Source organism: Myiozetetes cayanensis, unplaced genomic scaffold (assembly GCF_022539395.1).
Source record: "Myiozetetes cayanensis isolate MyiCay16 unplaced genomic scaffold, myiCay2020 scf3, whole genome shotgun sequence".
Taxonomy (NCBI): Eukaryota; Metazoa; Chordata; class Aves; order Passeriformes; family Tyrannidae; genus Myiozetetes; species Myiozetetes cayanensis.
The window spans coordinates 68,740,442-68,754,236 of NW_026087521.1; the positions used below are offsets into that span (position 1 = coordinate 68,740,442).

At 43.9% G+C, this 13,795-nt stretch overlaps 1 protein-coding gene across 6 annotated transcripts in view; it reads right to left on the reverse strand.

Moving 5' to 3' along the window:
• Window positions 1–13,795, reverse strand: part of PRR5 (proline rich 5) — a 75,385-nt gene that overhangs the window by 42,703 nt on the left and 18,887 nt on the right. For 4 of the 6 annotated variants that reach the window (XM_050323323.1, XM_050323320.1, XM_050323321.1 and 1 more), the window contains one exon: window positions 358–616. In XM_050323323.1, coding sequence (XP_050179280.1) covers window positions 358–488 — 131 coding nt within the window. In that variant the 5' untranslated portion in view covers window positions 489–616. The remainder of the gene's footprint in view (window positions 1–357; window positions 617–13,795) is intronic. The other 2 variants (XM_050323325.1, XM_050323326.1) reach the window with 1 other exon arrangement.

A 13,795-nucleotide genomic window follows, 5' to 3' on the forward strand; every position in this document is an offset into this window, starting at 1 on the left:
TTTTCAAAAAGGCCAAACTAAAATAAAGCTTGAATGAGAGTATCTGGATAGACACAAAGTCATATTTGCAGCCGGGCCCCGTGAAACAAGTCTCTGTCTGTCAGGAGGAAGGCTGAGCCATCTGCAGGGAAGGCTCTTTGCTGTCAGCCTTCAGAGAAAGGTCGGCAGCGATGAGGGAAAGCGCCGCTCCCGCTTCCACCTGCACGAGAACGGCGCTCCACGCCGAGGCTGGGACGGGAGCCAGGCATTCCAGCCTGGGAGCCAGCAGAGCGGACACCCGAGCGGACACCGGCACGTTAATCCCGGCAGGAGCGCGGGGAGGGCTGCGGGGAGCCGGCACGTGGAGCGAGCCCTTACCTGTTCCAGGTAGCGTTGGAGCAGGCCCGGCGCTGCTGGGTCCCCCGCTCATCCAAGGCTGCCTGCTCTCTCTTGCCCAGATCACTGAGGCTGGGCGAACTCATGAACTTCAACCTGCGAAGAGTCCTCATGGTCAAATGTGTGTTTGCGCGTGGCAGCTACAGATACACCATCCTGTTTACACACACACACGCGCGGTGGGGCAGCGGCAGCAGCGGCAGTGCGGGCAGCTCCCTCCGTCTGCTGTTCAAAAAAGAAACTTAAAAAAAAAAGAAGAGAGAACCAGTCTCTACGGAGCACACCTCTGCCAGCAAGAAAACAAACCTTTAATCAGATCAACTCTGACGTCATCAACTGTGGTTAATAATTTTCTCCAGTCCTTTAAAAAAATAAAAGTCAAACTTCTGGCGGCTGCTGCTGCAGCACTTGGAAGGGGCCCTTGCTGTCCCGAGTGTGAGGGCTTCCCCTCCCCCTGATCCCGGGCACCACGTCCCGGGAATCTCGCTCAGTGCCGCGGTGCCGTGCTCCACCTGTCATGGGAACTGCTCGGCTCCTCCAGCGGCTTCGGGGGCTCTCAGGGCATTTCCCATTCTCTCCCCCTCTCTCTGTCTCTGCACTCATAAATGGAAATGAAACTGGAGGGCAACGGACAGGAAAAAAAAAAACCAACAACAAAAAAAAAAACCAAAACCAAAACAAAAGAAAAAAGCAAACCAACCAAACCCTAAGCAACCAATACTGACGCACTGAGACTATTGGAAAGTTTCATAACTGGCTGTGCCCTGCCACGTTACGACACTACACACACGCTCACACAGACATATCCACACCCTCCCTTCATCGTACACACTCAGCTGCCTCCCAGGCTGCTCCTCCTCACGGTGCCACAAAGCCACAGGACGGCAAAGGGTTCACAAGCAGCATGACTATGGAGTGAAAAGGGCTGGTTTGGGGTTCAGCATTTTGAGGAATATTTGGTGGAGCACAGAAGAGCCAGATGCTTTGTCTTTCTTGCCTTTTTTTTTCCTTCGGTTTGTTTTTTTTTAATTGAGATAACAGCTGCACGACTCAGGGCATACTTCGTTTCTACAAAAGCCCCAGGTGTCTTATCTTCAAAGGAAAAATCTCCTTTCTCTCCCTGACTGCAGCAGTCAGCTGAAGGATATGCTGCTACAAGACTCCAGCCCATGCTTAGCTCGCTGTCACTCACTGGCAGTTCTGCTTTAAATTCAGGAGTGCCTGGCTCATCTGCTGGGAAGTAATGTAACAAAACAGTGATTAGCTTTCTCAGAAAAAGAATTGTTTGCAACAGACTGAGCCAGAGTGTAAGAACTGCTTTCTGTTGCTACGGCATTGGTCTGCAAATAGTCTGGTAAAAGCCACGAAGGCTCCTTGCAGAGTAACCTCCCACTCACTGCAAAGGGACTGCAATATAGAACTTATTCTTTCTTTTTCTTTTTTCTTCCTATTTTCTACTTACTCTTTTCATCTGTGATAACCTATTGTCCAGATTCAGGCCATAATTACATTTACTGGTGTCCAAACAATATGGCAAACCTGAGTTTCTCTCAGAGAGCTGTGCCTTATGTGCATCATTTACTGACATATTTTAGTAAAAAGCAATTTATCTTACTATTCACCCAAAGTCAGGTAACATTATTGCATGTAAATATTCACTTCCAAAGTTTGTATTTGATATTACCTCCATGTGAACCAGCTGCAGAACTACCTAGGGAAATAAATCCATTTTTACTTTATGTTGGTTTTAGCAGTAGTGGTTTTATCCAGCTGCTTGGATTAGCATTATACTGACTGCCCTTCCCACACCCAAATCCTCACGTATAACTCTCAAGTTTACAAACAAGCATCACTCTAGATACCACATAACGTTTCACTTTGTAAGGGACCTGCAGCTCCATGTCTAACCCATGTACAAAGACATTTCTATCTGTGGTCTCTTCCAGATGTTTAAATCCTTCAAACAAACAAACATGCAAACAATCCACTCTGTACACGGCAGCAGAAGGAAAACAAACACAACAATATATGGCTGTATTCTAAGGAATGAGATGGCTCCTACAGCATACAAATCAGGGCCCAAGCACAGCTCCAGCAGAACACTGCCCTGTTCAAATCCAGTGAAGGGCACTCCATTTCTGTGGATAACACAGCCAGGGAGCACAACTCGGGCTGAGCTCCTGCTGAGGGCTCAGATAAAACGTGTGTCTGCCCTGCTAAGTGAAATAACCAGTTAGATAAACCCGTGGCAATATAATGCCACCTAATTTCATTTTCCAGCTAGCTCGGTTGCTTTTCTGCTTCTCACTTTCCATGAATTTGATAGGCCTTGCAAAATGTCACCATACTGGATTAAACCCTGGGAATTTTTAACTCTTTGATTCCTTGGCAGCACCAGAGACTTTACAAACTGTATCCTGATGGTGCCAGTATGTCAGCATCCACCTACTAATGTTTCATCTGCTTTTTTCCCCTAAAATCCTCAACTAGCTAATTGACTAAATGCAAGGAGCTGCTGTGTCAGCCTTGGATACACCAGACAACGCTGCAAAAAGCAGTTCTTTGCTTCCTCATAAAATGCCGAATCCCAAGAGAAGGGGAGGGGTGGGGAAATCTCTTTCCTTCTGAATGGTGAAATATTACACCTATAGAAGTCAGTTTATTTTTATGCCACCCATCCACCTCAGTAACCAGGACTAGATTCAGAGCCTATGCATGCAAATACATGGGAGAGCCAGCATTCCAGCAGCCTGAAAATTTCCTGCTTGAGGTTAACAGGCTTTCTCTACACTTCGTTCTCCTTTCGGCGATTTCACCTGATCAAATGTTGATTTATGATAAAATAAATCATTTTCAACACGTGTTGCCTCCACCCATAATTGCAGGGTAATACTTCACGTTTTCCCTGAGCTCTGTGTCCAAGGCCACCCTTGACTGCCCGGCATTACCTCGGCCTGAGCAGCCCTTGGGAATGAAGGGAAAAGAGGTGATCTGCACTTCAGCTTTAAGGGTGAAGAAGAGGAAGGGGCTGTGACTTGCCCAGGCCACCCCACGATGTCCCAGGGCCTCTGCCTCCTGTGCCAGCACACTACACCAAGTGCTGCCGGGAGGGAAGGGAGTAATGAGAAGCCTTCCCGTAGGCTCAACACAAGCTTCTTCAATAGAACAACTGCACTCAGCTCAGTCACAGAGCTGAGACTGGAAAGCAGCGTTACCTCAGTTCACTTGAACGCAGCAAGCTGTACCCGCTGCTAATTCCACCACTTCCCTCAGCTCCAAGGTTAAGGGACTGAACCAGAGCCATGCAACCACCTCGGTGTGGAAGACACATCCTAACTCCTGCTCCCTCCCTTCCCCTCCAACATCTCTCCTCATAAAACCAGGCCCGTCTCTACTAGACACCCTTCTTTCATCTGTGGGGCCCACGTCCTGTGGGGACCACACGGCAAGTCCCGGAGCCACCAAAGTGCCGGGAATTTCTGCTCACCTGGACTTTCTACTTCGAGGCCTGAAACAACATGCAGGCTGGGAGTCCAAGAGGATTTATGCTGTTTTTAGAAGACAGTGTTAGCCTACAACTCCAGGACCTCACAGCAAACATGGCTTTTAAAACAAGGGTAATTCCGCAATCACCTCCTGGTCAGCCTGCAACGTCTGCAGTATTCTCCCTGGGAGCTGTGGTTTTAAGATCATATTGCTGTCCCTAGCAAATGTTAAAAAAAAAATCCAGGCACATGTCCCCAAGTATATATGTGGTTTAAAAAGAATGAGATTTGCTAAAAAAAAAAAAAAAAACCCGAACAAACAAACAAAAAGGAAAATAAAAAGAAGATTAAACCCCCTACATTTTATTTATGTAATGATAAGTTAATTTTTACAGTATAATTGTATTGTCTTCTTAAAAGTTTCTTTTTTACCATGATGTGTGTGTGGGGGAAACATTAAGAAATTCACAACATAAGAAATTTATAATAAAGTTGCCAGTGCTGTGACTGCTGTGGGCCAATGTCTTTTAGGCCACACCACTCTACTGCTGCAATTGCAGGTGAGCACTGCAGCGATATCAGTGCCAGAGAGAGGGTATAAACAGCAAGAGAATTTGCCATCTTGGCTTGCCATGTAAAAGAACCTGACATGCAGAAGAACAACTCAATAAAAATTTTAATTAAAAAAAAAAAAAAAGCCCCTTATTTCACTTTGTCTCCCCATCTCTTTTGGAGAAGAGAGCAGAACTCCCCATGGTGAGGCTGAGTGGTGTCTGCTCTGCGAGCAAAGAACAGAAAGGTAAAGCACATCTATGGCAGAAAGGAGTTAAAAACCTCCCTAGACAAATGCATTTTAGTTTTTCATAAAACACACCACAAAACTGAGGGCATGCCTTGACATATGCCAAAGCTCAGGAATTAGTTCTCTGACAAAACACTTCTTAAAGGCACCGCATGTCCTGCTGCGCCAGCAGAGGAGAGGAAAGGTAGAAAGGAAGGAGATGGGACCATCAGGAAAAAAATAAAGAGAGCCGGGGGGAAATGCAGTTGTAAACCTTATGACTCATCAATTCCTTTCCTGCAATATCCACATAAAGCTCCTTTATCCTCAGAAAACAAAGAATAAAGAGAGTAAAGAAAGTATGAAACCAAGCAGGCTCTACTGACACCCTTCCTCCTCCATCCCACTGACTCTCTGCAACCTCTGGAGATAAAGGCGCTCTCAAGGGCAGTTTCTGGCTGTTGTTTATCGAGGTTGGTCATAGCACAGCCTTGGGTTTGCCTGATTTTTGCCCTCTCCACATGATTTGATTCATAAGAGGGGACATGGGCTTACTTACACTTCTCCTTAATCTTTGGAACACCTCCTGCATACTCCTGCACTTCACATCCTGTGACCAATCCTGCCAACATGACCACAGCTGCCTCCAACCCTTTGGACAGAGCTGGGCTCTCTGCCCCTTCACCTGCATGTGGGACACACATGGGGTTTGTCTTTTATGTTGTGAAAAGGAACACCCAAGACAGCATCTCCTTCCTGAGCACGCAGAAGGTGACACCTAAGAAGAGCCCTTTGGTTACAGTAGAAAGGGATGCTCTGGCAGTTTTTAAACATAAAGGAAAAAGGAGACCAAAATGTTGGTACTGACTCAGTGTTTGCAAAACACTCCTTAGCTGGCTCTGGGTGAATCAAGGCTTTATGTTTGAATTGTGAGTTCTTCTTTACCCTTTTCCCTTGGTGTTTGTACTTCAGGCAGCAAAACAGGGCCCTGAGCTCCGACTAAGTCTCCAGTCCCCAGCTTAATCTAACACAGGTCATGAATCGAATAATACCTGCTCAAAGCATCCATGAAATCCCACCCCTTTGTCAGCAGCAGTTTTGGTTTACAGAGCACAACAATATAAGCAGTTCTTAAACTACAGTAGACAGCTAAATCTTATTTCCTTCCCCTTCAGGAGAAAGGTATTAGGAGAGAATTAGGATAGCAATAGGTCTGTTACACCACCATGTCAAAACATCAAGCTTTCCATCATACAGCAATTGCCCTGGCTTGCACTATCAGTCCTTATTACCTCTTTAGGGGTTCTGGGGATTAAAGATAGTGCAGGGATCAGAATAAACATAATGGTTATGCTGGAGGAGGTGAGAATCAATGCTCTGGATTACAGGACCTGTGGCATTACCACCTTCCATTCACACCCCATCCAGGGAAGGAAGGAGATGGATTTCTGAGCACCAGATGTGCCTGTTCCAGGTTTCACTGCTGCCCACTCACTGAATTCACAACCCCGTTGTAACCAGTGTATATCCAAGGTAAGCTCACAACTCTGCTATTAAATGGAAGTCAAACCTTTAATTTTGATTTAGGAAGTAAAGTCTCAAGAGTTCTGATCAATACGTAAATCAAACGTTTAAAATACTTTGTACTCTTATTACAAGATCATGAGATAGTGGAAAATTAATCTTGCAAAGTAACTGAGCTCATAACGCACATGACTTTTCTCCCTTCCTGAGCTCTATGTGAATTCTTTCCTAAATTGCCTATCTTGCATAATTTTAATTGGATCCTGGAACACCATGACCTTGATGCAGCCGCTACAGTATCTCAGTGCTGTCTTCTACAGTTATATATGGTACGGCGCCTTCCAAATCCGTGAACCCTGAGAGATCACAAGTGTGTGCTGTGAAGGGCTGTTTTTCTTCTACCCAAATATTTTTGATTCAAGGTCTTCCAAAAGGCTCTGATTGCCTTGGAAGGTCACCAAGATAAAGAACCCACTTCAGTAACTAGCTGAGTTTCTAATAAGCTGCACTGGTGGTAGTTCTGAGTGATAATCCTGGCTTTACTCTCAAAGATGGGATATCACTTGCGTGATGTTCTCTCTCAGAATCTGAGCATGGCTGGAAACATAAACCATGCCTTGAGACTACTGCCACCTCCTGTGCCTAAGTCAGAGAGGTCACTTCAGACCTGAGCAAAGGCAAGAGGAGACAGCTCTGCACACCTGGGGGATCTTTGGTGGTACTACACTGCTGGTACTCTGAGGGTACTACAGCTCTCTGGAGCACATCCTGCAGTCCTACCAGAATCACAAAAGTCCAGCCTTCAGTACAAATGGATTCTTACAGAAAATTTATCTTTCTCTCTTTGCATCACAAGGAATACAAAATTCACCAGAAAGATTTAAAAGATAATCCAACCTTGCAACAACTAGCTGTGTACTTGAACTCTGCAGCATTCAGCTCATGTTCATCAGGAACATAAAAATGGGAACCTTTTGCCACCTTTCATCCGCACATGCGATGACAGTCCCTGCAGATTGAGACACGGGGCAGTGGGAACAACAAGAGTAAAAAAAGGCTTCATTCCACACATTATTTTCCACTTGTACCTACAAATCTCCACCTCACCAGGTGAGCAGGTCTAGTACTATGACCTCTCAGTATGTATCACATCCTCAGTGTTTTCTCAGGGTGCTCTGCAAAATAATTTATCTCAAAAGGCAGAGCGATGGAATTTTTCAAACTCCACACCAAGGTTTGGAAAAACTCCTTCCACTCTGACTCCAGCTCTTAAGCCTGTCTCAGTCTTCAGTCAAACATCAAAATGACATCACCATTTGAGTTATCACCTCAAAGGAATGCCTCATTACCAAGGAGGTAAGACAAATTCCATTACATTTCCTTCTGGAACACACTCTTTTCCCCACAAGGCAGCAACAACTAGGTAACAAGTCAAGGTACTCCCTAAAACCAGCATTAACATCAGCCTCCTCAAGCTACTGAGGGATGCAGGGCAAGAACAGAGCATCATTCAGAAGGCTCATGCATCTTCACCAGTTTTATGGTGCCTTCCCTGTCTCTCCTTCCCGACAAGTCCTGTAGCTCCAGTTTTTGTGTCCACCAGGCTTCATTTAATCATTTCAAATGATCTGTTCTCCAAACTCAGGCTGTAGAGATTTTCCATTGCAAAACACTTCAAGCTCTCTAAATCTACAGAAAACTTAAAACTTTTTTTTTTTTTGGTCCCCCTCAGAAAACTGCTGAGGGGAGGACCATAAAGCTTTTTGTGAGCCACACAGGGTCTTTCAGGTTGGCTGCTCCAGTGCCAGACTGAGCTCCCACACTCCAAAACACAAAGGCTGATGGTCTTAAATCCTGAGCAGGGCTCCCAGATGCTCTGCTGAGATCCTGGTACCAAAAGCCATGTTTTTGGGATGCACAGCTCCTTCACACAGAAAGCTGTAGACCAGGTAGTCGCTGCCAGGCTTGCAGCCAGCACTTGTGTGAACTGCTTCCTTCCTTCCATATTCCATTTTGGGAACGTCATCGGAAGAATAAATAAATCGAAAGCCTCTCATGAGTGGAGAAGTGGTGAGCTCCACACTCCAATCTGTCTCTCAAGTCCTTTTGAGATACTTTGGTCTTTATAAATAGGTTCAAACCAAACTCCACAACTCAATGTTTTCACACTGACTGGAGGATCACAGGAGGACGGACAAAGCTCGGCCCCAGAAGAAGCTGCAGCCTTTGCTCATCCTGAGTCTTAAAATCTGCCAAAACCACTTGTGTCAGCCTACTTTTTTTACATTTTATTTCAGGCCCATCTGAGCCACGTGCCAGGTTTGGGTGTGATGATGCCTGAGGTGATGAGGCCACCCGGGAGGGCTGGGCTGGGGCTGTGTTCCCTCAGCAGCACAGGGGCTGGGAATCCCCATCCATCAGATGCTTGGGGAGGGGGCCCTGGAAAACAGCCATGTACAACACAAAAAAACCCACAATAAAACCTGAGCCTTAACATCTGTGAGCACGTGCTCCCTGGCCCACTGCTTTTAGCAGGATTTTACCTTTCTAACTGAGCCCCTCCCAGGGTGAAACACCTTAACTCCCACAAACATTTATAAATCGACCTCTGCTCTGTCATGTGTTGGGTTTTTTTATAAAAGGGGTCTGCCTTTGGGTCTTCCAGATAGTATGAAAGGGGTAGTGGCTGCAAGGCAAACACGACAGGCAGGACCCATCCCTGGCCCCCACTTCCCTCAGGGAACTTTGTGGAGCCATCCCTGATTTAGAGGGGACAAACCTGAGGCCAGCACCCCTCCTTGGTGGGAGATGCTTCCTACCAGGCACTCTGTGACCCTGGCAAACAATTAGAACCTCCTCACCTCACACTTTTGCTCTGTTCTCCACAGGGCACCCCCACCACGTTCCTGAACGGTGGCACTGCGAGTCTTCCAGCTTTGCTGCATCCTTAAAGCTTGAGTCCCTGCTGTGATATTTTAGTGCTTGCAAATTAAAGGGGCATCAGTCAAAAGATAGAAAAAAAAAAAAAAAGATATCTCTTTTCTCCCCCCCCTCAGTCTCAGAAAGGTCAGATTTGGAATTAATTTTATCCTGTGTAATGTTTTGGCTTGGTTTGTATTTATTCCAAGTGAGTTCACCCATTTCTACTGCAGAAATAAAAGGTCATGAAACCAGTGAATTCTCTTTCTCCTAAAAGGGGTGAATCCCTTCTAGGGAGTGAATCACCAGTGAAGTGTAGGGAAAGAAAAGAAAATGCAAAAATATCTTCTGTGAGACTGTAATCACAGCTGGGTGCAATTACAAAATGCAAAAGGGGACTTTGGATGCCATTTGTTTGCATCAATTTTTAAGCCATCTGTTTAATTTGATTGATGAACACAGGGAAAAAAGTAAACCAAACCTTTTATCTTCTTGCTAGAACAAAAAAAAAATAAATAAAGCAGTTCCTTTCTGCAATATTTGTCTATGCAGCAATAGGAGCCAGCACAAACATTTGACCAGACTGGGAGAAGGGAGGAGGAAAGGGAAGGGCCTTGAATCACTTTTTCAGAAGATAAATCTAAAATGATCCTGGCCCTCAGCTAATATTCCACATGTTACAAAGGAGATATGTGTGTGCACATATGTGAAAGTCATTATGTTGGTTTTATTAGTCATCTGTTACAGAGATTGGTTCCAACAGAAAGTTTGGGCTCCAGATCTGAACTCTCTGAGGAAGGACAGTATCCAGGACTGAACTTTTGACTCAGACTGGCACAAAGATAAATGGCTTTTGAATCCAGGTTTTTGGTTCATTGACTCCATTTGGGTTTCCTTGGTTTGTTTAGTGCAAGAATTCAGCCTGTGAGATGAAACGTAAACCCATCTAAACTTATCCTGCTGGAACAAAATAAAAAGTTTCAGTGTGTGTTTGTAGTGCATTGTTTTCAATCTAATGCTTTCAACAAAAAAAATCTTCTGGGTTCACGTGTTTCGAAACATTCTTTTTAAAGGTTTCCCAACTCTACTGTTGGTACCCAATAATACTACAAAAACAAAACAAAGCAACAAATTAACAAAGTATAGGAGCCTTAATTTTTAAAGGCTGAATCCTTAATAGTGTATAACTGTGCCTCCCTCTGAGAGAGACTAAACTTCTGTAGTCAAAACCAAAGGCATCCAAAATTATTAGACACTTTGTTAAGTCTTAGTTAAGAGGTCTAATGAAAATATGATCAGGAGCCACTTGCATTTCACACTTTTCTTATACCTTTATTAAAAAAGACTACCTGGTTGTCAGTGTTAGGTGTTGAAACAGATTTTTGTATATTTTAGGGAGAAAAAGATACTGTAGAAATTTTCAATCCTTGGCATTTTTGTAGACCCAACTTCTATTTTAAAACAGGTCATTTGGTGCATAAACTGAATGCCCCATTTCAGTTCAAATGCAGAACACAAGTTCTAAAGACATTAAAAAAAAAACCCACCAATTTTCAAGCCCACATTATGTTTTTTTTTTTTTTGGTGCCAGGCACATGACCTTTTAAGGCTTTATTCTGGTAATCCTCATTATTTAACTTTTGGGAGATTATTCAGCCCTCATTGAGGTGACCTGTTCTCCTTTGCTCAGTTATGAGAGTTATTTGGGTTGTGTTTGTGTGGACTTGGGGAAGCAACAAGAATGAAAGCTCCTATTTTCACCTTCACTTAGCAAAATTAAACGTAATAAATATAAGTCTTCAGTTGTTATACTGAGTTATTTTATATAATGTTAGATAAGTACATCTACAGATAAAATATTTACACTTTTATCTACACTTTACTCCTGCCTGTATTTTAGTGAGATGGCAAATAAGTAACTGTAATAAAAGTGGAAATAATACTTGAAAAAATTCCTTCCTTTTGATTAAATTCTCTGCAAAGAGTTGTGAAGAGAGACAATCACTGCAGTGACAGCAGTGCAGTGACCTGGGAGGTCAGAACTCAAAGGTGCAATTAAGACACTCTTGTCCTAAAGTTCTGCCACTCCAGTATGCTCTTCTTTTTTTTTTTAAGCTCAATTAGCACTGACTACTGGGAAATGCAGTGATGGACATCAGAAGTGGGCCTCAAAAAGTAGAGATGTACAGGCAAACCCATTTCTCGCTGCTGGAGAAAACTGGGCACGTTCAGGGTGCACTTCATCGCATCCTATACAGGATATTTCAGCCTGGTCAAGGAGTGTCACGCTGGGGATGTGCCTGTTCTCCCCACTGACTATAAAGAGAACATAATGTGAGCAGCTCAGATATGGATATGGTATCCCAAGCTGTAAATATCTAAAATTAGCTAAGAAGAATGTCATCCCCAGTCTCTTATTGCCTGATTGATCATTATACAAGTGTAAATAATCTGGCATCCAACTAATGAATGTTTCATTTCCTCGAGCACATGCTCTGACCCTCAATGAAGAAATCTTTGAGAGCTATCTTTGGTTTACAAGCTGAGCTGGTATTTCAAGTTGGGAGGTATTAAATTAGTATTTCTAGAAGAATCTGCTGCTGACCAAAGGCACTGAGGGATTGAGATAAAAGGATAAAGTTTGCAGCCTTCATGGGGCAGCCTGGTTAGGGAGTCAGCTGGAATTTTAGGGGAGAGGTGAGCTGAGAGTTAACACCCTCCAGCAATGAACGAGAAGAATTAAAAAATAAATAAAAATACTGCCAGGTTCTCCTCTTTGTATTTGGAGGGGGAGAAAAAAAGGGAGCAAACAAAGGGTTACAACTTTGACAGGAACTTCTGAAAATACTAATTATGAAAAACATGAGTGCTTATCCCCTGTGACCCACTAAACACTGCTAACCTCTTTTATTATCTCAACACTCTCCTACTGACTTCTGTGCCCTTGTGAGGACAGCAAACCTATTACTTTGCTGCTTCTGATTAGGCCCCTGCCATCCCACGGATCCTGTATATGCTCCATTTGAAACCCGTGACATTTCCATGGAATAATACCGAACCCAGAGCACATCCAGAAAGTAAAACCTCTGTACACCTGTTTACAGAGGCCATGGCCTGCAGATGTAAATTAATGGGGGCCTGACACCTTCAATACCTGTTTTCTATGGTCTCTGCTGCAGTAGGGTCAGATTCCTAAGACCTTTAAATTACACCACAACACAATAAAGAGCAAATAATACTTGTGAGTTTATGCATACTGTTGGAAAGTAAAATTTTAATACAATAAAGTTGTAAGCATCACTTAAAGTTTACTATTTTGGCAGTAAGTTATGGCTTTAGCAACAAAAAAAACCCCAAGCGTTTATGAAATGCTGGGTTTGCAGCAGGCAGGCAGGGTTTTTTTCAGAAGGAATTGGTATTTCCAGGCAGCAAACACTCTGTCAGGGTGGTGGTAAGCTGCTCAAGGCATGATGTTTAATAATGACTCCTTGCATGGTGGGAAGTCTGACTGTCCATCACAATACAGTTACAGATTACACAATAATCTATAAACAGTTTACAGTGGGATGGTTTGCAAACGCTCCGCTAAATACAGAAGGTTTGCATGTGTGTCTCTGTTTACTCTGAGGGGAAGTTATTTAGAAAACCAAGAATGAAAAGTTTAACAACGAACAAAACAAAGATGGATTGTTCACAGTGAGCTTTCCGAAATATTTCAGTGAAGCATTAAAGTAGCTTTTAACTCTGCTGGCAGGGGCTGAACCCTCCCAAGAGCTGTATTTGGAGTTGCTGCTGACAGAACTCATGTTTGGGAACAGGTTAGTTGGTAGACTGGTAACTTAGTTAACAGCAGATGTGGATATTTGTTTTAGAGAGAGTTGTTAAGTTCAGGAGCAGAAATTTTCTGGGTACGCTTGAAATAATGCGGGAAGGGAGAGCATGGATTTCCTGCCTGAGTTATTCTTCCCTCACCTTTCCCAGAGGAATAAAGAGAAAAGCCATGCCCATAATCACATTCTTGATGACCTGGGACTATCAAGTTCCCACTGTACAATGCCCCCTCTCTGCTACTGATATCCTTAACTCACCTCTCAGGGAATGCAGAGCAGCAGTAGCTGAACAACACCCTGGAAATCCTCAGGGAAAAAAGGTGCAGCACAAGTCAAAATGAGTTCTCTTGTTTTTCTCTCACTTTGAAACATCTGTGCCCAGGTTACAGAACAAGCTCAATTCTGCTGTAGGTCCCAGCCTTGCTCACATCCCTGGAAGTGTCCACGGTCAGGTTGGACGGAGCTCTGGTCTAGTGGAAAGTGTCCCTGCCCATGGCAGGGTTTTGGAACAAGATGATTTTTAAAGACCCTTCCACCCCAAAACTGTGACTCTGTGAGTACCATGCAAGGCCCTGGCAAACTGCAGATTATAGGGGACCATTCACTCTTGAAGCCTGGGATGAGACCAACTAATGCTGTGGGAAAATCCAGCTACAATTGCAATAAAGTAGCATAGAACAGGAATTCCCACCATTTACCACTGGATATAGATTGGGCAGAAAGCATCCATTACCACCAAGTAAATCAAACCAGAAGTTTTCAAGAGCCAACCCTTTAGAAAAGACCTCTTTCCTTAAAAAACACAGGAAAAAAGCTGAAGCCATGGCAGAGATTAGATCCTGCAGTTTAGTAATAAAGTAAATAGGTGTTTAACAGCCTCT